This window comes from Eschrichtius robustus, chromosome 6, assembly GCF_028021215.1.
Source record: "Eschrichtius robustus isolate mEscRob2 chromosome 6, mEscRob2.pri, whole genome shotgun sequence".
Taxonomy (NCBI): Eukaryota; Metazoa; Chordata; class Mammalia; order Artiodactyla; family Eschrichtiidae; genus Eschrichtius; species Eschrichtius robustus.
The window spans coordinates 74,263,421-74,288,078 of record NC_090829.1 but is presented as its reverse complement, the minus strand read 5'-3'; the positions used below and the strand labels follow the sequence as shown (position 1 = coordinate 74,288,078).

General features: G+C 44.2%; 1 protein-coding gene across 1 annotated transcript; it reads left to right on the top strand.

Moving 5' to 3' along the window:
* The first annotated feature begins 10,539 nt into the window (after nt 1–10,539).
* NRROS (negative regulator of reactive oxygen species) lies at nt 10,540–17,117 on the top strand. The gene is made up of 2 exons (XM_068545484.1): nt 10,540–10,662; nt 14,965–17,117. Exons 1-2 carry the CDS (start codon nt 10,555–10,557, stop codon nt 16,933–16,935), a joined length of 2,079 nt encoding a protein of 692 aa, XP_068401585.1. The 5' UTR covers nt 10,540–10,554; the 3' UTR covers nt 16,936–17,117.
* Nucleotides 17,118–24,658: the final 7,541 nt, after the last annotated feature.

Below are 24,658 nucleotides of genomic sequence, written 5' to 3'. Positions count from 1 at the left end.
TGGTCAGTTACAAAATTTGAATGAAAGTGCAGTTGCTAAGAGTCACGTGCCACAGAACTGTCCTTCCTCACATAAATTCTTAGGACCACATATTCAAGGAGCATTCCAACAAATTCAAATGACGCAACTCCTCATTTATTTGTCCAGGCTTAAAGGGGGATCCAAGTCCTGGAAGCAAATGCAAAGGGGCCCCAATAGTACAATAGGGAAAATACAAAACAGAATGTGTAGTATATTTGTTAAAAGAATATGCATGCATCTGCATGTGTGTAGAAAATACTTGAAAGGGTACATACATGTCAGCATCTCAACAGTGGGGAGAATTGCACCTGATATTTACTTTGTCCACATCTGTATCTTTGCTTCTTTGTATTTTCTAATTTGCCAGCCATCAACTTCAATTACTATATTAAGACAAGCTTTTAAAGAATAGAAACAATCTATTATTAGTTAAAAATTAAAATATACGTCATAATCAGAGCCTAATAAATATCACTGAACTAGAGAATTTCTTATAATTACTTAGAATTGAGATGATTGTGAGTGTGCTTAAAAGGATTATGTTTGGAGTCAATGGAAGAAAAAATATCACTGACTAATAACTAAAATAAGTTTTACTATAGACACTACTTTTACTTTTCAGAGTCCAGGGGTTTTAGATCTGGGGTTGCATATTCTTAGCCCAGCCCCTGGAAAGGTGGCTGCAAAGGTAAAGGAAGAGCCCAGGGTAAGGGGATACATGGAACAGGTTCAAAGCCTGGCTCTCATCTTGAGTACATCACTCAAATTCTTGGCCTCAATATCCTCTCCAGTAAAATGGGAATCATAATGCCTGTGTTGCAAGGTTATTACTGTATTAAGACAACTGTTATAACAAAGTTCAAAAAATAGTTTTTGTCATCATTATAGTATCCTCATCCCTGGAAAGCTGTCCACCTGCCTGTGCTTAAACACATCCGGGGTGGCAGCTCCCTGTTTTGTGAGCAGGTTCCTGACATCTTCCTGTGTTGAATATATTGCTACTGAAGCATTTTTAATTGCCACACATTATACCTATTGTATAGCTGTATCATAATGTATTTAGCCAATCCTTTCATTATTGGACTTTTAGATGATTTCCACCTTTTTATTATTATCACTGAATATTTGCTGTATTATCACTGAATACAGCAATGAATATTTCTGTAAAAATATTTTTACCTACACTGTAATTCCTAAGTATAAATCCCTAGAAGTGGAATTATTGTATAAAATAATGTTTTCAAGGTCTTTGATAAATCGTGTTAAATTGTCCTTCAGAAAAATTGTGCCAATTTGCTTTCTCCTATCTGCAAGATATGAGACAATTTCGGGGAGGCACTCAAAAGCCGTTGTATTGCCTATATTTTAACAAATTCATTATTTTTTAAAACTTGAAGTATAGTTGATTAACTCTGTTGTGTTAGTTTCAGGTGTACAGCAAAATGATTCAGTTATACACATACCTATCTATTTATTCTTTTTCATGTTCTTTTCCATTATAGGTTATTACAAGATACTGAATACAGTTCCCTGTGCTACACAGTAGGTCCTTGTTGGCTATCTATTTTATATATAGTAGTGTGTGTTTGTTAATCCTAAACTCCTAATTTATCCCTCCCCCACCCTTTTCCTCTTATGGTAACCATACGTTTATTTTCTATGTGAGTCTATTTCTGTTAACAAATTCATTATTAAGAGAGGAAGCCAGAGAAGCAAATTATGAGGTCTGAATTCACACATCTCAGTTCTAAATGCTCTCTTGTTCCAATCCTAAATTTGCAAGTTCTTTTTTAATGAGTCAATATTCTTTGCAAAATATAGGAATGTTTGACCAAAAATACAACTGGTTCTTTACTTTTATAACTATTCTGCATTTTCTTTTACATGTAATTCCAAAATCAAAATTTAAAAATCTTTGGATGCGAAAGTACACATTTTGTACATTTCTCCAAAGAAGGTATAGAAATGGCCAACACGTGAAAACACATATGTTCATAAACACATGAAAAATGTGCAACATTACTAGTCATCAGGGAAATTCAAATCAAAGCAACAAAGAGATAGCACTTCACACCTGCTAGGATGGCTATAATAAAAACGACAGAAAATGACAAGCGTTGGTGAGGATGAGGAGAAATTGGAACTTTAGTAATGTTGCAGACATCACACCCTTTACCTCTAAATAATTCAGTGTGTATTTTGTAAGAACAAGGACAGTCTTACATAACCACAGTACAGTGATCAAAATCTGTAAATTAACATTGATATAATACTATCATTTCAAATGTTGTCTGTATTCAAATTTTACTAAGTACCGCAGAAAGGCCCCTATAGTATTTTGATCATTTGGTTAAGGAGGCATTTGCCAGTTTTTCCACTATAAAGCCGTTATTTTCGCCTTTGTAAAATTAACAAGTAACTTGTATTAATAAGATACTTTAAGACTATATTAATATCTTGTTTCCCAACAAATTTTCACTCTTTAGTTTTACTATCCCTTGTGATTCTTGCCTATAGGGTGCACTTTGAAAAATACATTCTTGCATTCAGATTTCAGCTACTTTCTCTAATTTTCAGGTAGCATCATAATGCTTGAATGTGCTCTTTTGAAATATGACGTTCTATTTTGTCTTTGTGTTCAAGCTTATTAAAGAGCACAAGTCCTGTTTTAGTTAGGTTCTTTTTGTTGCTAAGATGCAACTTTTGGGCCAGCCTATGGGGGTGGTGATGGTGGTGAGGTGCTATCATGAAAAACCATGGAGCTTGGAAATGGACCCAGCCATTTTCCAAGAACCACCAGGAACCAGAGAGGCAGCCTTGAGCCCACTCTCCCCGCCTCCTCTCCCAGCCTTCGCAGTCCACCCTCTCGTCATTCTTCCTAGTCCATCTTCTCTGATCTCTGCCCTCTGTTGACTATCTCATTCTTTTCTGTCTATATGCCTTGTCGTCTAGCTTCTGCTTTTGCTTCCTCATGGCAAATCCCTCAAAAATTCAACTCCACCTCCTCTCTCTGTGCCTCTTGGCTCCAATTTCCACTGCTAATTACCTAATTCTCTCCCTTGTCTCTCTGCACTGAGATCACTCATAGGGTGACGGCCACAAGTAAGGAGTGACCTCCCCTGGTCAGGTGCTTCCTGAAGGTTCTGTCAGCTTGGTGGAGGTCCAGGTAGTGGCGCGGTCATAAGCTTCTCCTGAGGGCTGCCCCTCCAGAGGGACTGTGGGTGTGGTGGACAGAGCAATTGACCTGGACAGTGGAAATTACAGTAGTACATCAACCGTGTTTCCTGAACCACAGTCAGGCCATGTGATCTAACACTTCTGTGCCCCTTTCAGGTGTGAGAGATGCTGTCTGGAAGCTCTAGTTTGAATGTCAAAATGTTAGAAGTTTCAGGATATTTTAAAGGTTTCTGTGTAATGCATTTTAAATTTAACAAATGTTTCCTGAGTACCTTTCTGAGAAGAAAGTTTGAAAAATGTACATTCCTGGAAATTTGGGGACCAAAGATTACCATAATCTCTCTCCCTGTAGGAACTCCAACATTTATTTTATTTTTCCCATTTTTTTTTTTAAAGGAACGTAGTTTATTTATTTTTATTTATCTATGGCTGTGTTGGGTCTTCGTTTCCGCGCGAGGGCCTTCTCCAGTTGCGGCAAGTGGGGGCCACTCCTCATCGCGGTGCGCGGGCCTCTCACTATCGCGGCCTCTCTTGTTGCGGAGCCCAGGCTCCAGACGCGCAGGCTCAGTAATTGTGGCTCACGGGCCCAGCCGCTCCGCGGCATGTGGGATCCTCCCAGACCAGGGCTCGAACCCGTGTCCCCTGCATTGGCAGGCAGACTCCCAACCACTGCGCCACCAGGGAAGCCCCCATTATTTTTTAATTTTGAAAAATTTCAAATTTACAGGAAAGTTAAAAGAAAGTACAATGCTAAATTTGTCAGTTAGTAATAATTAGCTTTAATTCTCTCTCTCTCTCTTTGTCCTTCTCACTCTCTATCTTTGTTGAGCCATTTGAAAGAAGGTTACATAAATTGTAGACATCATGAAATTTCACCCCTAAATACTTCAGCATGCATTTCCTGACAATAAGGCATTTTTCTGCATAACCACAACATCATTATCATACCTAAGAAAATTAGCAATAATCTGGTAATATCATTTGTACATAATATCACCTAAAAAGACATCATTTAGTACACATGTAAATTTCCCCAGTTGTCTCAAATTTTTCTTTTAGAGACTTTTTAAAATCCAAAATCAACTCAAGGTACATGCATGGGATTCGGTTATTATGTTTCTTAGTCACTTGTAATCAGACTTCTCCCCTCCCCTGCCTTTCTTTGTTTTTCAAAACTGACTTTTTTTTGAAGAGTCCAAGCCAGCTGTCTTGTAGGACATCTTACAGTCTGGATCTTTCGTTATGACTGGTTCAGGGCAAACAATTTTTGGCAAGGGTACTACCGAGATGGGACTTTGTGTTTCCCAAGGCACCACACCTAGAGACTCAGGATGCAGGTGGTCTCATCATGGGAGATGCTAAGTATAACCATTCGGTGACAGTTGAGATCACTCTTTTTTTTTTTTTTTTTTTTTTTTTTTGCTAAGAATCAGACACCAGAGCTGCTTGCCTGAGGCATTCAAATACTTCTTGGTAGCAGGAATTATTTGAAGTGGTCACAGACTGGGGTTTCTGTTCTTTATTATCTATTTTCTGTGGTCTGTGACCAGCTGCCCTTCCCTTTCTCCCAGGATCCCAAGTGGGATCTGCTCTTTTATTTTTAAACAAATGCGGACTCCCTTTCTGTGGAGTCATCTACCTAGCACCCGTGGCTTTTGTGTTCAGTGATGTCACCATCACACGTTTACACTCCACACTTGTGCAAACTCTGCTTCTAGAGATTCTGCCCCTCATCCCCTCCCCCCTGCCCCGCCCACAACCAGTCTATAAATATTTGTTTCTAACACTGAGTGTTCTCCACTTTCACCTGCAAGACCTCTCTCTTTAAAGCTTTTTAAGCTTATCTGATTATTTTGCAGAGAAAATTCTCAGTTACATGCTAACGTATGGATAACACTCTTAGCACTTGCTAATAGCGCCATTAGCAAAGAGGTTGCAGTCCCAGCTCTGGAGGCAGCCGCTGTAGTAGTAGCAGCAGCTGGAGAAGGTGGGGAGGTGAGAGGGAGTGAGGAGGTGATGTTCAGGGTGCCCCCGAATACTAGAAACCCAGCATCCTTTCCTGAAAATGAATCAGAAAATACCAACAAAGCAAAACCAAAACTCAGGTCAGAGTTACTCCTTAGTATTCCCAAACTTTGAGTATGAGGATACCTTTTTATGGACAAAAATACCTGTAGATCAGCCCTTACCTGATGGTTGTGTTTTACTATCTGCTGATAAAGACATTCCATGAAAACAGAAAGCTACTTGGAATGAATAACCCTTAAAAGAATAAGTTATATTTTATTAATACAGGAAAACCTACATCCATGTGAAAAAAAATAGTGTACATGTGTGTTTGTCAGAGGACCTGACAAAAACAGGGACACTGCTGCACTCCTGTATTTTGATTCTTGTGATGATAGGGACATGGAAATTTCAGGACTTCAAGAAACAAAGACAAGTCAAAAGTTTTCACTCATCCTTTCTTCCCCGTCCATTGCAAAAGCAAGTATCACCCACATGTGTGGCTCCTGGACGGGAGCCACTCCTTGTCCTGCACGTGACCATCTTCTTCCATCCAAGCAATCCTGAGCCCAGAACTGATGCAGTCATGGCGATGGATATGGAAGCACTGCCCCAGCTTACAGCCAAGCCACTGCCGGCAGGCTCAGGATGCTCCTTCCAAGAGGAGTGAATATTCCCATCCCCTTTCATTGTTTCACACGCCCCCGGGACCATCCAGTCAGTCTCCTTTTACCTTACTTGGCTCATTGAAGCAGGAGCTTCTCCCTATTGTTTTGTAGAAACAGGAAAAGCAAACAAGCATAATTTCTAAAACAAAGAGGAATTTTTGCAGCTGATACGCATTCTTCTTCCTCACTATTAGTGTCCTCTTGTTTCAGAATACAATCTTGGTGCGTGTTGTTTTATGAAATAAATTTGTTTTTACCATTCATTTATTATGACCAGATCTGGAGAGAGAAAAGCCAGACAAAAAGCCAATTTTGTCTTTCTGCCTAAAAAAGGAACATTCTTTATAGACAAGGGATGGATGTGGGGTTGAATCACAGGTTTTCATGTTAACCAATTGGAAAGCATAGTATCAAGATGAATGGTTACAATAAGGGATGCCATTAAGTATTTGAGGTCCTAATATTTCAAGGACTTCTTAGAGAGGAAACAGGAAAGACATTTTGTGATGACACAAACAAAATAGTTAGAAGATAAAGAAAAAATATAAATGCAACACTAAGAGGGCCTCACTTTAACATGAGGTAGGATCTTAACATCTTCAAGTCAGATGTGTTACAGACAGTACAGAGTCTTGTCTCCTGCCCACATCTGGGTCAATGGTGTCTTGTCCCTTTAAAACTCTTCACTAGTTAGAAGCTCACAGTCTCTGACTTTAGTCATATTCATGATAACTATGACTGGATAAAAGATACAGAGAGATTATAGAAATCGTTAGCTGAATAAATGAATATAGGATTTATAGATCTATATAAAAAAGAATGGGACTTAACTATTTTCTGCTTCCGCACTTGGAAAGAACTCTTCAACCTCGTTATCTGGTTTAGGAAGAACAGATACAAGCAGATTCTGTTAATGCCATCTGCTTCTCATGTCAGGATCTCAGGTCTTATATGGGTTACATTCCCAGTGGTCACCCAGACCAGGAGGAAACATGGTAATTTTTCAGACCCTACTTGGAACATGGGTTGATTTGCAGTTCTTTTGTATTACTCTGTGGCTCCCACAGTGGTTCACAGCCCATGAAATAGGCACCCTTGATCCAAGCCCTTTTAAGTATAACAAGGGGAGGTTCCAGGTTACCCCGTTTAAATTGTTAATGTCATACTGTCATGTGTGCTCTCTATCATAATTGTTCTTCATCCACTTCCCTTTCTCCGCCAAAAATGTATCTAAGATGAGAAACATTTGGCTTAAAAAATGGATGTATTTTTCAGAAGATATCAGACAGATAGGAGTAAAGTGGGATGGTTACTTTTTAAAAAGCACACTCAAGCGTAGACGCTCTCATACAGCTGGAGACACTGTTGAGTGGTCCTCACCCAGCTGAGGGTAAGTGTGGGTGGAGGGAAGCAGTCCTGTGCACACGGGAGAGGGTTCATGGGATTTTCCAATGAGACTTGGCATCCCAACTGTTTATCTTGTACTCTTCACCATGCCGTGGCTCTGAGGAGGGCTTCTGCAGCCACACAGCCCAGGAAGAGTGTTTCTCAACCTAAACGGTTATTATTTTGAAAGTCTCTTATTGCTTTTCAGAGGCATTACATACCTTTTTGCTTTGTATTGTTCCAAGCCCCTTCTCACTTACATCATTGTATCAGTCAGGCTCCAACCAGGAAACAGAAACGCACAGATTATTTAAAACAGAGGAAATTTAATGCAGGAAATTGGCTACACATGATGGAAGAGGCTGAGAAGCCAACCAGGGAACAGACAGTTAATCCAGAGATTAGCAATTTTGCGAAGCTGCCACCTCCCCTAGGTAGGGGGAGGATACCGGGAGGACTACAAGAGCCTGGGAGTCACCAGAAGAAACTCAAGGACTTCTCTGTCCCAGGCAGAGAGGGCGGGAGAGAAATACCATGGATTTTCTCCTCCTCCTACCTTCTAACTAACCTCCCAGTAGTGTTCCCCATTGACCAAACCAGCTGGAGGCCAGCTGACACCCAGAGCCTTCAGAAATCAGTCCCCGCAAACCAGAGCTGGGTGGGGCAGGGTAAACTATAGCTCTGAGGACAGACTGCTCTCAACCAGCATAGTCATCTGTTACTGGGATTAGCCTTTTTTTTTTTCTATTCAAATAAGTCTTTTCTGGAATTTATTAATGCAGAATTTGTAGTCCAACCTTCTCACGTAACTTTCACACATTTAGTTGGTATAATGACTTACTCATTCTTCTGCCAAATTATTCATTCTTTTCCCTTTTGTCTGTGGCTGTTAAATTACCTTGGAGATTACACATAGGAGTAACAATCACTCATCCAGCTCACTGGTGTTAAGAACTCATAAATAATAATTGTTATTAAGTACCTTCATAGTTGAAGCACTTACGTATATACTATTTGATTCTCATAAAAATTCTGAGTAGTTATTATTATCTCTGTTTTATAACAGGATTATCTGAGTCTCGGAGAATTTATGTGAATTGCTCAAGGACAAATAACAAATGCTGGAGCCAGAATTCAAATCCTGGTCTGTCTGGTTCCAAATCCCATAATTTTCTCATGCTGCCTCATGAGAGATGGAGTGCCCAGAGGGCACAGCAAGAGTCTTTCTGGGCTGGTTGACTGAGCTTAGGAGAAAGGAGAAAATATGCTTTAAATTTGCAAAAATTTTATTGTTGACCCAGAAATTAAAATTACACTCTGGGCATAACTGACACCAGACCCATCTAGCATTCCAGTCTGCACTCTTGCCCTGAACACATCTAAACTCAATATCAATATATAGGGTTGGCTGTTCTAAAAGGCTCAGTGTCACAGCAGCATGTACCATCCCAAGCCTGACAGAGGGGATGAAGGATGAAGGGAGTAAGTCCATGGTTCCCATCTTTCTGTCTCTCCTCAATTCAAACCCAGTGAAATTTGAATGTTGGACAAATAATGAATTTTTTTTTAGTATAAGTATGTCCCAAATATTGCATGGGACATATTTACACTAAAAAGTTGTCTTTTGTTTATCTGACATTCCAACAGCATCTTGTAATTTGCTAAGTCCGGCAACCTTATCTCAAGGTGGGCAGTGATCCTACCGTGTGTGTGTGTGTGTGTGTGTATGTGTGTGTGTGTATTGGGAGTTCACTGAGGACAGGAGCCCATATGGCCTTGTTTTTGCCATCTGTGCCCTGTACATGCCATGAGGTAATAATTCCTGCACAGGTGCAGAAGTAGAAGGAGAGCCTGGGATGGAGACACCTAGTGTCTGCCAATTATGGCTGAATTCTGAATTGGAGTTTCCCTCTGTGGTAAGGAAAGCTGGCCTGACCTGAAGTGAAGGTTAAAGCTGACTTACCTGGTTTCACTTAGTTTTTCTGTTAGTCTTTCACTGGTGAGTATTCAAATCTGACCAGAAAGTTAAAATTAGCCTTAGTGTAAACTTATTCGAAGAAAGGGAAAGAGGAAGGGGCCCAAGATGGCTAGATGCGTCAGGCAGAAATGTCTGTGGGTCCCATGGAATATGTGAGGAGTTCATGTTAGCACTGGAACTGCTGGCCCAGGAGACAATTCGAGAGCAGACCCTGTGGTCCTTCCTGCGGTCCTTCCTGGGGGGATGTCAAGGAGAGGATGGGGCAGGCGAAATGCTGAGACCAGGCTCTTGCCTCTGATTCTGAGGAATGCAGAGCTAGGAGGGGATGCCACTGGGCTATAAACTCTCCCAACAAGAGGGTAGTCAATTCAACAGCACCTACTGGGAGACAGATTACCCTGGCTACTCATCCTAGAGCTCGGGGGGGTGGTTCTGGGGGCTACTTCCAGCCCTGCCACTAAGTCGATCTGGAACCTTGAATAAGCCCTTCCTATCTGTGGCCTTTTTATCTCTGGCCCTGTAAAAAAAATGTGGCGGTAGAGGGTATATTACATTTCCATTATGGTTTCTCTTAGTTCTAAAATTCTATTGGTCTATGTGTAATTTTATGCCTTCTCATGACTCCAGTTGTGGGCTCACCGGCCAGGTAAGAGAGCCGGTAAGCACACTTCATCAATAACCCTTATTATATCTGAAGATTGTTTTTTCATTTTTCCCTCAGCTTTTTTCCTTATGCAGGCAAAATATCAAAATCCTCTTTTCAAAGGTCTCTATTCAAATGAGTTAATCAGTGAGGTCTACTCTTTTCTGAAAGCCTCATGTTGACACAGCAATTAGTAACTCTATGAGACCAGAGGCTACAATTAATGTTTCAATCCCAGTTCACTATTCATTCATTCAGCAAATATTTATTGAGCTCAGGTGATGCATGGCAGATCTGAGCTTTGAGAGGAACATTTCAAGAGAACTATGAAACATGGCAAACTCTAGGTGACCTGAGACCCAGTTCCTCAAATGATTTGCTTCTCTCTTCTGTTGCTGGACTCTTGGGAGTTTCAGGTTCAGCCACCTGCCCATCAAATGGTAGAGGCAAAATGAAAATGAGTTCTTGTTGACAGTTGAGTGAGAGGTTAAATGTGTTGGCTAAGTTGAGGTATTTGAATAATCTGTGGGTTTCCACCTCCCCGTAGCCGTGGGCCTCCAACAGCAGTCATACTGAGAACTGGCTCTTTCTCCCGGGAGCGCACAGCAGCCCTCTGGGATGTCCTTCTCTTACCCGCTTCTTCCTTGCCCTCTGTCCACAGTGCTGCACTTGAGATGGAGTTACTGCCCCTCTGGCTCTGCCTGGGTTTTCACTTCTTGACAGTGGAATGGAGGAATCGAAGTGGAATTGTCATGGCCACTTCCCAAGGGGGCTGTGAGTTGGTGAGTTTTCCTGGGCACTCCAAGTTGTCTGTTGCTCCTGTCCTGACGAGGTTGGGTCCATTTGGAAAGCTGATGGATTGTCAGTCAAGGAGGGGAGGGAATGAATGAGTCTGAATCACTCTGTACCTACTTACCACGATGCCATGTGCAAGCTGCTCTTTAATCAAAGGTAAAGGTGATGCCTGGGAAAGGCCCTGCCCCACCTTTCTCATACCTGCTAAGGACAGGTGATCCCAGAGACAGGCCAAGGTCAGCCACCTGGAACAAGAACACCTTGTTAAGAATCTGGATGATGGAGCTCCACTAATGGTATCAGAATCTCTGGTGGGGGGGCGCATATTAAAGTTGGAGAAGCTCTGCCTCAGAGTCTGTGTGTGAGCCCATAGCAAATGCTTAACCAGCTGTACTGAAGAGCACCCTGCCCACGCTGCCCACGCTGCCCACGCTGCCCACGCTGCCCTGCACAGCACCATCCTTGACCACGCTCAGGCTTACAGCAATCCAGGGAGAGATACCTGAGCTTTTACGGTTCACCCTCTCCAGGGCTTTCAGCCTATATGTGGAAGCAGACTTGGCTCCTAATAACTGAGCACTCTCTAGAAATTTTCTCCTTTGCCTATAACTTAGTGGTATTAAAAGTTGAGAAACATACATTTAATGAATATTCCTTGAGCCGTGTTATATACTAGGCACTGGGAAGACAAATTGGATGTCAGGGTTAATAACATTCAAAAATGTTCTTAAAGCTGATGAATCTTAAAAACCCAGCTGGTGGTGGTTCTTGACCACTTTTAGTAACCTCTAACCACTGTGCTGAAGTAGACTCCGGTAAGGGTTAGGGGTTATGAGCCAGACCAGGTTTAAATCCCAGCCCCACCACTTACTAGCTGGTGACATTGGGCCAATCTGTGCTTCAGTTACCTCATCTGTAAAATATGTAGGTAGTAATAGTACCAACCAATAATACCATAACACTGGGCTGCAATGATGACTAAATGAGTTAATGTATGTAAAGCACTCAGAACAGTGCCTTGTGTGTAGTAATTGCTATGTGTTTTATCTACTGTTATTATTGTTGTTAGTCTCTGCTATACAGACGTCCATTATTCCCTTACAGAGGCAATGAAAGATTAACTTCACAGTAGCTAATTCAGGAGTTACCAGGCATAGGAAGAGGAGGGAATAAAGCACGAGTTCTTTGACAGCTTGCAGGGTTCAGGCTAGACTCCCTGCCTGACCCTCTGCAGCCTGGTGGGCAGGAGTAGGGACTCGGCTACCAGTGAGATCAAAGAGTGGCTTTCCAGTGCTCTTTTTTTTTTTTTAAAACAACAGCTCCTGTTTTTTAATTTTTATTTATGTATTTATTTATGGCTGTGTTGGGTCTTCGTTTCTGTGCGAGGGCTTTCTCTAGTTGCGGCAAGTGGGGGCCACTCTTCATCGCGGTGCGCGGGCCTCTCACTGTCGCGGCCTCTCTTGTTGCAGAGCACAGGCTCCAGACGCGCAGGCTCAGTAGCTGTGGCTCACGGGCTTAGTTGCTCCGCGGCATGTGGGATCCTCCCAGACCAGGGCTCGAACCCGTGTGCCCTGCATCGGCAGGCAGATTCTCAACCACTGCGCCACCAGGGAAGCCCTCCAGTGCTCTTTTGAATTGAGGGTTGAGAGTTTGAAAGTCCAGCTACTCTCCAAAGCCCCTCCTTGCATTAGCCATGCAACATTATCATGAAGTGTATGTGGTAAGCTTTCTTGGGCTCTGATGGCCACGTGGACTTTTTGCAACACGTCAGTGGGGCTGCAAGAATTGCAGAGACATGTCCCCAGCAACTGCAGCAACTCTGGTGAAACAGGGTCTCACAGCTTGAGGAAAGCCCCTAACCACAGCATTCTCCAGTCCCCACGGGGGAAAGACCAACACTTACTCAAATAAAGAAATACATCTTGTTTCTGTATGGGGAGATTCAATTTTGTAAAGATGTCAGTTCTCCCCCAAATTTCTCTGTGATTATAATGCAATCCCAATCAAAACTCCAAAGACTTTTTTGGGGGGAGGGCAGGTGTAGAAGGAACTAGACAAATTCATTCTAACGTTCATCTGGAAATTAGATATAACTCAAATGCTCAACAATAGGAAATTAACTAATTAGAGCATGCTAACAATCGTTCTAGCAAACATTTATTAAGCATTTATGTGACAGGTTCTATGTTAAGTGCTTTACACAAACAATCACACTGAATCCTCAAAAAAAAAAAACCCGGGAGAAAATTACAAGTATAATTTACATTTTACAGGTGGTGTAATGAAGGTCCCGACTGGTTAGGTACCAGCCCAAGCTCACCCATTTGATAAAAAGCAGAATCAAGATGGGCTGATCGTAGAGATCTGGCTCTTAGCCACTGCGCTATTCATGTAATGAACTAATATACAGTTGCCTAAAAGAATGTGATCAAATTTATTTTTATTGCCAAGGAAATATATCTATCACATATTATTAATGGGGGAGGGGAGGAAGTGGATTACTGAATGGTTTGTAGAGTACAGTCTCATTTTAAAATGTTTTTTAATTTATTTTTTATTTTATTTTTTAAATTGAAGTATAGTTGATTTACAATGTTGTGTTAGTTTCAGGTATACAGCAAAATGATTCATATGTGTGTGTGTATATGTATATATATTCTTTTTCAGATTATTTTCCCGTATGGGTTATTACAAAATATTGAGTACAGTTCCCTGTGCTATACAGTAGGTCCTTGTTGGTTATCTATCTTATATACAGTAGTGTGTATATGTTAATCCCAAACTGCTGATTTATCCCTCCCTAATGGTAACCATAAGTTTGTTTTCTGTGTCTGTGGGTCGATTTATGTTTTGTATATAAGTTCATTTGTATCCTTTATTTTTTTTTTTTAAAAGATTCCACATATAAGCAATATCGTATGATATTTGTCTTTCTCTGTCTGGCTTACTTCACTTAGTATGATAATCTCTAGGTCCACCCATATTGCAAAGAAAAATTGTTTTAAGTTAGAGAATGTCTTTGGAAAAGAGTCCAGAGGAGATGTAACAAAAGGTTAACAACGTTTCTTTGAAGGAGAGGCTGAGGTTACTGAATAGTTTAATTTTCATTATTTCTATAGTGTATCAATTTTTAATTACGAGAAGTTTTATTTTAATAATCAGATAAAGAACTTGGGGCTCCAAGAGGTTAATTCCTTGCCCAGAGACCAAAGCTAATAAGTGTCAGAGCCAAGATTCAGACTTGAGTCTGTCATCTTTCCAAAGCTGTGCTTCTTCCTCTCTCTCAGGAGTTTTCTCCCCTGTTCCACTACTCCGCTTGCCCCGTGGGACTGGGCCCACAATTTTAGGCAATCACTGACCTTGTTGTACTGACCAATCTGTGGAAAGAAACGCCATTGCTCTTCCATCTCATCACTTAAAACTTTTTTCCTGGACACCGAACGGATACCCTGTGGATGATTGCTTTTGCCAATCTTGTAGAAAGTGGGCTGAGGGAAAGTATCCTGAGGCTTGTGTGATTCCTGCAGTGAGACGAGACCCATCCGTCCCGGCTGCTTCGCCACACAGTCGCAGTAGAATGGCGTTCAGGAAAAGCACTGGACTGGGCAATAAGAGCTCTGGGCTCCAGTCCCAGCTCTGTCACTGGCTCTTCACCTGTCCTCTCCAGACCCCCTTTACTTCTCTGTATGATTCAGGCTGGTGATGAGCTCTCAAGTCCTCTTGAGCTGTAATATTTATCAATCGAGAGCGTAGAGGAGCCTCCCAGGCAAAATTCCTTCAGGTAAAATGAAGATGCCACAGTGCTGCCGGTTCTTGGGCAGTGTCCCTGTTAAACACACAGTGTTATGATCAGAGCGATAACAATGCAATAGTGACCATTTGCATTAATAGTGTCCACTGTGTGCCAGGCACTGTGCAGCCTCTTGCCTAATCTCACTACAATCCTCTGAAGTAGGTGCTAACTTTATCTCCATTTTTCTGAGGAAACAATAGATTTAGACTACATATATTTGCTCAAGGTCACATAGGGAATAAATGGCAGAGGTGGGATTCGAACCCAAGTAGAGACCTGATCCTCAGTTCCTCTCTGTAGTTAAAACCAAACTGCAATACAGTGGTCAGCACTCAGCACCCGATGGACAGGTTCTCAGATCTTCTCTAATATGCTGTGTGCGTTGAGTGAGGCCTGGAGCCTTAGTGAACAGTCTGATGAGTGAACTAAGTTTCTGTACATAAACCCTCACCTCAGAGGCCCCCCGCCCTGCTGACCAGTGTGTTTTTGGACCTAGCTGGATGGAGTCGCTGACTGTCGAGGCCAGAACCTTGCTTCAGTGCCCGGCAATCTCCCGCCATCCTCCCAGACACTCCTCCTGGATGCCAACCCGCTCAAGACCCTGTGGAACCACTCGCTGCAGCGCTACCCTCTCCTGGAGAGCCTCAGTCTGCACAGCTGCCGCCTGGAGCACATCAGCCGCGGCGCCTTCCAGAAGCAGGCTCGCCTGTGCAGCCTGGCGCTGCCTGACAACTCCCTCTCCGAGAGCTACAAGGAGGCAGCAGCCGCTCTCCACGGCCTGCGGGGTCTGCGCAGGCTGGACTTGTCAGGGAACTCCCTGACGGAGGACATGGTGGCCCTCATGCTACAGAACCTCTCTTCGCTGGAGTCCGTGTCCCTGGCGCGGAACACCATCATGAGGCTGGATGACTCTGTCTTTGAGGGCCTGGGCCGCCTCAGGGAGCTGGATTTGCAGAGGAACTACATCTTTGAGATCGAGGGTGGTGCTTTCGACGGCTTGCCCGAGCTGAGACACCTCAACCTGGCCTATAACAACCTCCCTTGCATTGTGGACTTCGGCCTCACCCAGCTGCGGTCCCTCAACGTCAGCTACAACGTCCTGGAGTGGTTCCTGGCGTCGGGGGGAGAGGCCACCTTTGAGCTGGAGGCGCTGGACCTCTCTCACAACCAGCTGCTGTTCTTCCCCCTCCTGCCGCAGTGCAGCAAGTTGCACACCCTCCTGCTGCGGGACAACAACATGGGCTTCTACAGGGACCTGTACAACACCTCGTCGCCGCAGGAGATGGTGGCCCAGTTCCTCCTCATGGACGGCAACGTGACCAACATCAGCACCGTCAACCTCTGGGAAGAGTTCTCTTCCAGTGACCTCTCTGATCTCCGCTTCCTGGATATGAGCCAGAACCAGTTCCAGTATCTGCCAGACGGTTTCCTGAAGAAAATGCCTTCCCTCTCCCACCTGAACCTCAACCGGAACTGCCTGATAACGCTCCACATCCGGGAGCACGAGCCTCCAGGAGCGCTCACCGAGCTGGACCTGAGCCAGAACCAGCTGTCGGAGCTGCACTTGGCTCCGGGGCTCCCTGGCTGCCTGAGGAGCCTCCGGTCCTTCAACCTGAGCTCCAACCGGCTCCTGGGTGTCCCCACTGGCCTTTTTGCCGATGCCAGTAACCTCGCTACAATCGACATGAGCCACAATCAGATCTCGCTTTGTCCCCGGCCGGGGGACTTAGACCCCGGGGGCGCCCCCGGCTGTGTGGATTTCAGAAACGTGGCGTCTTTGCGGAGCCTGTCTCTGGAGGGCTGTGGGCTGGGGGCACTACAAGACTGCTCGTTCCAGGGCACGGCCCTCACCCACTTAGACCTGTCTGGCAACTGGGGGCTTCTGAATGGGAGCACCGCCCCTCTCCGGGACATTGCCCCCACGTTACAGGTCCTGTCTCTCAGGAACGTGGGCCTCAGTTCCAGCTTCAAGGAGTTGGACTTCTCTGGGTTTGGGAATCTGAGGGACTTGGATCTGTCGGGAAATGCCTTGACCAGTTTCCCAAGGTTCAGGGGCAGCCTGGCCCTGCAGACCCTGGATCTCCGCAGAAACTTGCTCACGACCCTTCCTCAGAGGGCTGTGTCTGAGCAGCTTGTGGGAAGTCTGCGGACCATCTACCTCAGCCAGAATCCGTATGACTGCTGTGGGGTGGAGGGCTGGGGGGCCCTGCAGCGCCTGCACACTGTCGCCGACTTGGCCATGGTCACTTGCAACCTCTCCTCCAAGATCATTCGCCTGACGGAGCTGCCCGGAGGCGTTCCTCAGGTCTGTAAGTGGGAGCGGGTAGACATGGGCCTGCTGTACCTCGTGCTCATTCTCCCCAGCTGCCTCACCCTGCTGGTGGCCTGCACCGTCATCTTCCTCACCTTCAGGAAGCCTCTGCTTCAGGTGGTCAAGAGCCGCTGCCACTGGTCCTCCATATACTGACCTGGCTACGTGCCCACATTAGACACTTGGTCTGTACACGTAAGGACACTTTCTCTGCCAGGTTTCAAGATCTGGTGCAGAGGACAAGTCTGAAGAACTGCGGTTTAAATGAAAGTTTAAAATGTTTCCATCCTTTAGTTGTCCCAAGTTCTTCCTCTATCATTGTGATGCATCCTCTATCATCCTGGTAAAATATTTATTAAGTGACATTCTATGAAGATAAAAAATGTGTCTTATAAATATTTTTTAAATCAAATGCAGCTTGTGTTTTTTCTTTCCTTAATTTTTTCTTTTTGGTAGTTTCACTTAGATTATTTTTGTGCCCTTCCCTTGGTGACATCCATGGAGCAGGTGAGAAAGGGAAATCATTCAGTGCTACCCTACAGCAAAAACCACTCCAAGAGCACGTCCTATGGATGGCGAGAGTCAGTGTTCTGAGGGTTCCCCAAGGACAAGTCTTTCAGAGCCAAGCTGGGTAGTCTGAGATGGGACCTCTCACCCCCTGCCTTGACTTGCATCACCGCTGCGGCCAGAGTGGGCCTGCGGCAGAGTCCTCTCTGGGGGCCCTGGTTCCTGCCTGGAGTCTCCAGTCTCCTGACCCTTCCATGGAAAAGTTAAGAGAACGATAACTGGGGGCCCTGAGTTTATTCAGGCAGTCACTGAACGCTGGGCACAGTCCTTGTTCTAAGGGAAAGTAAAGAGGACCGCAGAAAGGAGGGAATTCTACTAACTTGTGAACTGCCCCTACTGGCAACAAAACCCACAAACAACTTCTTAACAGATGTTCAGTATCTGTACTCACTACATTCCTAGTTCCCTTTCTCCTTCCCTCCCCTCAGTGAACAATTTCTGTGCTCCTCTCTGGGGAAAAGATCATAAAGACACAGCCCTTTTGGTAGTTGAGAATTTACACTGTCCTTGCCTTTTTATCCCTGCTTATTAGATCATAAAGGGCCTAATGCAGGGGTGGTGTGGGGATGGGGAGGGGATGGAAATTCCACAGGCTGATTACTGTTACCGTGAAGGCTAAGTGTCAACAGAAATGTTTAGGCAAACCAAAGTGATAAAATCAGTGGTCTCACTTTGACAAAGCAGTAACTTCCCTTGAATGCTCTACGAGTGTAAACAAGGCCCTTTCAGCAAGCTTCCACACTCAATAGCATTAATGTCAGCCCGTGTTAGCTATTGCTCTTATTGTGGCTTCATCTTTCCTGTCATGGTATCTCTCTCCATCCCGCACCGTCCCAGCCTCGTTCCTTGGATATCCGTCCCTCGAAGCGTCTGCCCAGTGTCCTTCTGGGCAAGCCCATCAGCTAATGCCCATTAAGACCAGACTCTCCTCCGCCATCAACAAAAACTCTTTCCTGGGGTCCTGCTGTTTCCCAAGGTGACAATTAGCTAATTAGACAAATGAATCTATCTGTGGCTGGTACATGGAAGGCTTCTCTTGAGTTAGTGTTTCGCCTCCTGTGTCAGCCAGTGTTCTTAGCTTCTTGCAACTAAGGATGACTCTGTGTGATTTAAGCAGCATGGGGATTTAGTAAAAGGATACTGGGAAGCTCTAGACTCTTTGGGAAGGCTGAGGAACAGACTTTAAAAATGGGCAGGAACAGGAGATGCTACACAGCAGTGGGGACCTCAGCCCAAATCACACCATAAACAATAATTGTGGGAACAGGACTGCAGCCTCTCCCTACTGCTGGACACCACGGTCTGCACTGCTGCCACTGACAGCTCGGGACAGGGCCACTGGCACAAGGCTCACCGCCACTGCTGCCACCCACTGCCGAGTAAGTGCTCTCCCAGATTCTGCTCTCCTGGGTCATCAGCTCCAGATGCACAGCCTGGAGCAAGTGGACCCGGCTGGTTGACCTCAGCTCCTGTGCCCTTGCCCTGGCAATAGAAAATGGGCTCTGCTTCCTATAAATACTCATAAGGGGTGAAGTTCTCAAAACAGGAAGGGTAGTTAGATGTTGAGAGGACAAAAGAGAAAGACAAATGTGTACCACACCCTTTTAAGCAGCGTGTACATTTTAGCAGAGGACTTCTTGAAGCAAATTCTTTGCATAAAGAAGTGACTCAAGTGATGAAAACTTCAGACAGATCCTCAGGCCAGCAAGGGAGATAGTTTGGGGTCAGGCAGGCCTTTTGAAGCCCCTCCAGTCATACCATGTAGCTTGCCACCCATTGTACCTGTTTTCAGGGGCCAGCCTTGCAGAATGGAGCAAACTGAGAAGACATTAGGACAGAACGCTACCCCTGCCTGTGGCAGGAACTTCAGAAGGCTGTAAGCTTTTCTTAGTCTGCTAGTCCTTCACTAGGGTCCAAAGGCTGTTTTCCAAATTTATTTCCGTGTAGTAAGAAGAAAGATAAGAGCAGGGGGATTTCTGCCTCCAGTCCTGAGCTGTGGTTTCTCCAGCAAATTCTGTACCTTTGTTCTGCTTTTCCCACCTCTACCTCCACCTGCAGGAGAAGAGTACACTCTGATGTCCACTCTGCGGGTGCCAGAGGGGGAGGACTCACAGAGCCTGTCCCCAGAGTTCCCTGGGGAGACCAGCATGGTGTCTGCCTAAGTCCTCCCACACAGCCAGATGGAGCACCAAGCGATTCTTCCTCAGTGGGTGGGAAGTGGGGGCCACCCCCAGATGCCACAAGCCAGAATATTCAGACAGGAGAATATTCAGAATCAAAGATAAATAATGTCAGAGCTTGGACTGTTAACATAAGTAACAATAGTGTCGATTTTGAAAATCCCGTCACAAAACAAAATCTTAAGGTTTTTCTAGAAGCCCAAAATAAGTTATTAGGGGTCCACTGATTTTTTCAAGGACCCCCAGTTGCGAGAAATTGGATCAACTATAATCCTTGTTTCATATCACTGGTTGTCTTTGGGCACTGCTGGTCCATGCATGGCCCACTTTTATCTGTGTGATGTGCCAGATTTCTTCCATTTGCTTCTCTAGATCCATTCTCTACCCTTCTCTATCCTGCTCCAGGAGGCTGACCTCAATGGGCTCCCTCTGGCTTCCTATTGTATTTAGCTGAGCAGGAGCCTTGGTAGACCAGAGAGAAGGAAGAAAGTTGAGGTCAGAGTCTTCATTCTCCTGACCCCTCCATCTGGATTTGTCTCAAACCAGCTGCACTCACCACCAAAGCTCACATGCCTCTCAAGGTGGCCCTTTCCACACACACCTCTGCCTTGGGCTTTTAGGAACCACTCACTTCATGGGTTCCTTCTTTCTTGGCCTAGGGATGGGGAACAACTCTGGCATTACCAGCCCTGTGTAATTGCATTATCCCTTGTGGTTTGCCTTTCTCTGCCCACCCCTTTGTAAACAGTCCCTTTATAAATCCTCCTAGAGTTATCCTTGTTTGAATGCAATTCTTACATTCACCTATCTGGTTCCTTCTGGGGCCCTGGGTGAGTTGGTTGTTTATTCAGTAATACTGAGCCAGAGAAATGCTGGTACTTATATCTGGGAGCCACAGACAGCTATGAATGCAACCGGAGGTATAAAGGCAAATCCCCCAGAGATGGTTGTCCCTCTGATTCCTATGGATGGGCACCTCATCATATTACAAGTAGTATATTTAAATGTAACCCAAATTGGAGAGGGAGGAGATTCCAGCCTTGGAGACCGTCTCTAAAATAGTGTTGTGGTTGTGATGGCATGGGGCCAAAGGAAACACAACAGGTAGAGAAAAAGTGTTATAAAGAAAAGAAAAAGATTGGTGGAAATGTAAATTGATACAGCCACTATGGAGAACAGTATGGAGGTTCCTTAAAAAACTAAAAATAGAATTACCATATGATCCAGCAATCCCACTACTGGGCATATACCCTGAGAAAACCATAATTCAAAAAGACACATGCACCCCAATGTTCATTGCAGCACTATTTACAATAGTCAGGTCATGGAAGCAACCTAAATGCCCATCGACAGATGAATGGATAAAGAAGATGTGCTACATATATACAATGGAATATTACTCAGCCATAAAAAGAAATGGAACTGAGTCATTTGTTGAGACGTGGATGGATCTAGAGACTGTCATACTGAGTGAAGTAAGTCAGAAAGAGAAAAAAGAATACCGTATATTAACGCCTGTCTGTGGAACCTAGAAAAATGGTACCAATGAAACCGGTTTGCAGGGCAGAATTTGAGACACAGATGTAGAGAACAAACGTATGGACACCAAGGGGGGAAAGCCGCGGTGGAGTGGGGGTGGTGGTGTGATGAATTGGGAGATTGGAAGTGACATGTATACACTGATGTGTATAAGATTGATGACTAGTAAGAACCTGCTGTATAAAAAAACAAACAAACCAAAAAAACAACTAATACTAAACTTTCCTTGGGTTATTTGTATGGAAATATGTTAATATAAATGATTCAGACATTAAAAAAAAAAGAAAAGAAAAGAAAAAGAAAAATACTCCCCACTAACCAGCGTCTTCTACTCCATCCTCATCAACAATTTTACCAAGCCTTTATTCTGTGCTAAGTGCTTTATGTGGAATATTTCACTTAAACTGGGAAAACCCTAGGCTGAGAGCAGTTCAGATTTGCCCATGGTCACAGAGAACTGTGATAAAGACATTTAGCATTAGGCTGAAGAAGAGAAAGCAGCTTCAACAACTTGATCATCTCTATCAAGTCTAACAAACTGTCAACCTACAGCAATCTGTAGGCGGCTAGTTGTTACTGAATAGCACACGTTTGCTGATAAGATGGCAAAAGTGCAAAGGTTCATATGGTGCAGAGGTGAGGAAGTCCAGAGTAGTTGAAGGTCACCCATCCTTCTGAGGCTGTTCTGAAGGCAGCAGCAGGGTTTGGTGAGAGCGTGGAGGTAATTTACGACAGAGGAATCTCACTCAATTCCTTCCTCCTTCAGTCATGCAGCATCTTCCCACTCAACCATTAAGATAAAAGGCTGAGGCAAAAGGATTCTAGTTTTCACCATGATTTTAAAGGTTCATTGTAGGGGATGGGACTGACCAGGAAACTATCTTGCCCAGGGAGGAGACCCTTTCTGGGATAACCAAGTTTTTCAAATGCAGAACCCAACTTTTATAGGTGCATTTTCTCTGGGAGGAAAGATTAGGTGAAACATCAGTGGACATGGTACTTACTCCCTCAGAGACTTAGGAGTTCTTAAGACACTGACCCATTCACTCTAGGACATCTGAGAGCTCAGGCAGTTCTTGGTCTTAGCGTTAGTTACCAGGAGTAGTAGACCAGGGCCATTTAAGCCCCAGGAAAGGCTGCAATGCACGGGCCTCGACATTCCAGATGGAGTCTCTCTCAGATTACACTTCTCAGTGCTCCTTAAAAACTGTCAAGAGGGAAGAGATATGGGAACATATGTATATGTATAATTGATTCACTTTGTTATAAAGCAGAAACTAACACACCATTGTAAAGCAATTATACTCCAATAAAGATGTTAAAAAAAAAAACAAAACTGTCTTCAGTGACTGCTCCCAAGAGCTGCTCGCGTCTGTCACACACAGGCTAGCCACGGCTCTCGTTTTAATTTGTCCCATCGTCATGCCAGTGCAATGACCATTCTCGGCAGCTTTTTGGCTGTTCTTGGTCCTGTGGTCATTCCTCAGGCACTCAGTCTTGTACTCGCCCCACCTCCAGAACCCTTCATATGAAAAATATGGAAACTAGATTCCAAACTTTGGTTATATTTAACTACTATCACTGGACACACTGAGTTTATAACAAATAATCTGCCCCTCCCCCGCTGATTTCAAGGGTGTTTGGGTTATAAAGGGCAACCCAACAAACCATTTTTCATTTAAGAACATGCATAGCAATACTGATACCAGTGGAGTCCGTGTCACAATGATTCATGCTTAATAACTTTAGACAACCGTATCACACGTGTTTCTGAAACTGAGAAGAAGTTTCAAAGTCTCAAAATCTTTGGAGAAGTGGCATTAGCAGAACACAGTTTGACAACAATCTTTCCCACAGAGCTCCAAAAAACATTGTCAGAGAGGTGGGCATGGGGGAGGTACACGGCCAATCCAAATTTTAATGCGGATAAAATTGGCTTGAACACTGGAGTGGCCTCCATACTGCAACCCTGATAGAGCCTGTGAGGCTCCGAGGGAGAAGGGGGGCCACACGGGGAGGGCACGGAGAGTGAGGGGGAGGGTCATGCCTTCTGGAGGGTGGGTGTGTTTTCTTTCTTTTCCGGCTACTGTTATCAATGCGGTGAGCACATCCCTTCAGTTGAATGCCCTGGAGAGGAAGCCCAGGGCTTCCTGTTGTCTTACCAGTGCTGCAAAAGGCAAGTTAGAAATAAAGAAAAAAGGGAAAAGGGCAGGGGGGAGTGGGAAGCTCCTCTGGGTAGGTCAGGGACGCCAGCCTCCACGAGGGAACCCAGCTCACCTTTTCCTTGAGATGTTGCAGCAAGGGCACATCCTCAGCTGCTTCTCAAATCAATCAGGATCCAGAAAATAACCTCCCTCCAGAAAAAGGACATTTTTTGCGCAACAACAGAATAGATAAGAAGGGTGGAGATCTTAAAAGGAAGGATAAGGTAATACGTATAGAGGGATACTGCCAAAGAAATAGACTTATCCCCTGCTTAATGCCCTTAAAATCCCTCTATTTGTGGGGCTCTACCCCAAAGTTTTGCAGTGTTAGAAAGAATCATTTAAATATCAGATTCTGTTTTATTTTGCTGCTATGCACTCTTAGCTATCTATGAGATGCTTGAAGAGATTTAGCTGAAATAACATCCTGGCCCCTGGGGTGACGCACACAGGCGGTGCCAACAGGTTGCCATATATTTACATATTTACCTATTTATAGCACCATAATCAATATAAATACTCATTTATATCACCACATAACTTACCACTTAATAAAATAGCCTGCCCTCGCCTTGCTTTTCAGTGGCCAATTTTTTTCTTCTATTCTTGAAAAGGCCAATTTTATCCCCTTTGAAATTTGCTTTGGCCGTGTACCTTCCCCACACCCTCCTCTTAGATAATATTTTTTGGAGATCTGTGAGAAAGACTGTGGTCAAGCTGTAATCTGTCACCTCTCCTAAGATTCTGAGAATCTGCAAGAAAATTCTCTTAAATTTTCAAGCCGACCCTGACTCTCTTGAACTAGATTTCTTTAACAATGTTATCTTCCTCTGTTGCCTGTGTTTCACATCATAGTACATCCTTCCTTCGAAAGAGAGATAAGAACAACAAAAATTCCACTTTGATCATAACAGTCGATTAGAAAGGGAAACTCCCTCCAGTTTTCTAACTTTTCAAACATGCTATGCTTTCCCCTTGAAAGAAACGTGAGTTTTGCATCCCCGACTCCATTTCCTACAGTTTTCCTAAAGGACTGCCTGGCGGGTGGAGACAAAGGGAAAGAGGCACAGACATCTTTGTTGCTAACATCATCACCCTCAGTTCTTTTTTTTGTTACATCCAGCTGTGTTTCTAAAGGTGATGTTTTGTTACTTCACTCTTCTTTACCAGAAGTTCCAACAGTATTTAAATTATCTTCTGGACCGATATTTATGGAAGACTATCAAATATTCCGCAATATGTATCATAACCCGGAGAAAAGACCTTACACATGTGTTAAGTAACAACCTACAGTGCAGGAGGTTTGCAGAAGGAGGTGCTCGGCTCGGCTCTGTCAGCTGGATCTGCTGGGGAGTGGGGAGCATTGTGACACAGACTGAATTAAGCTTT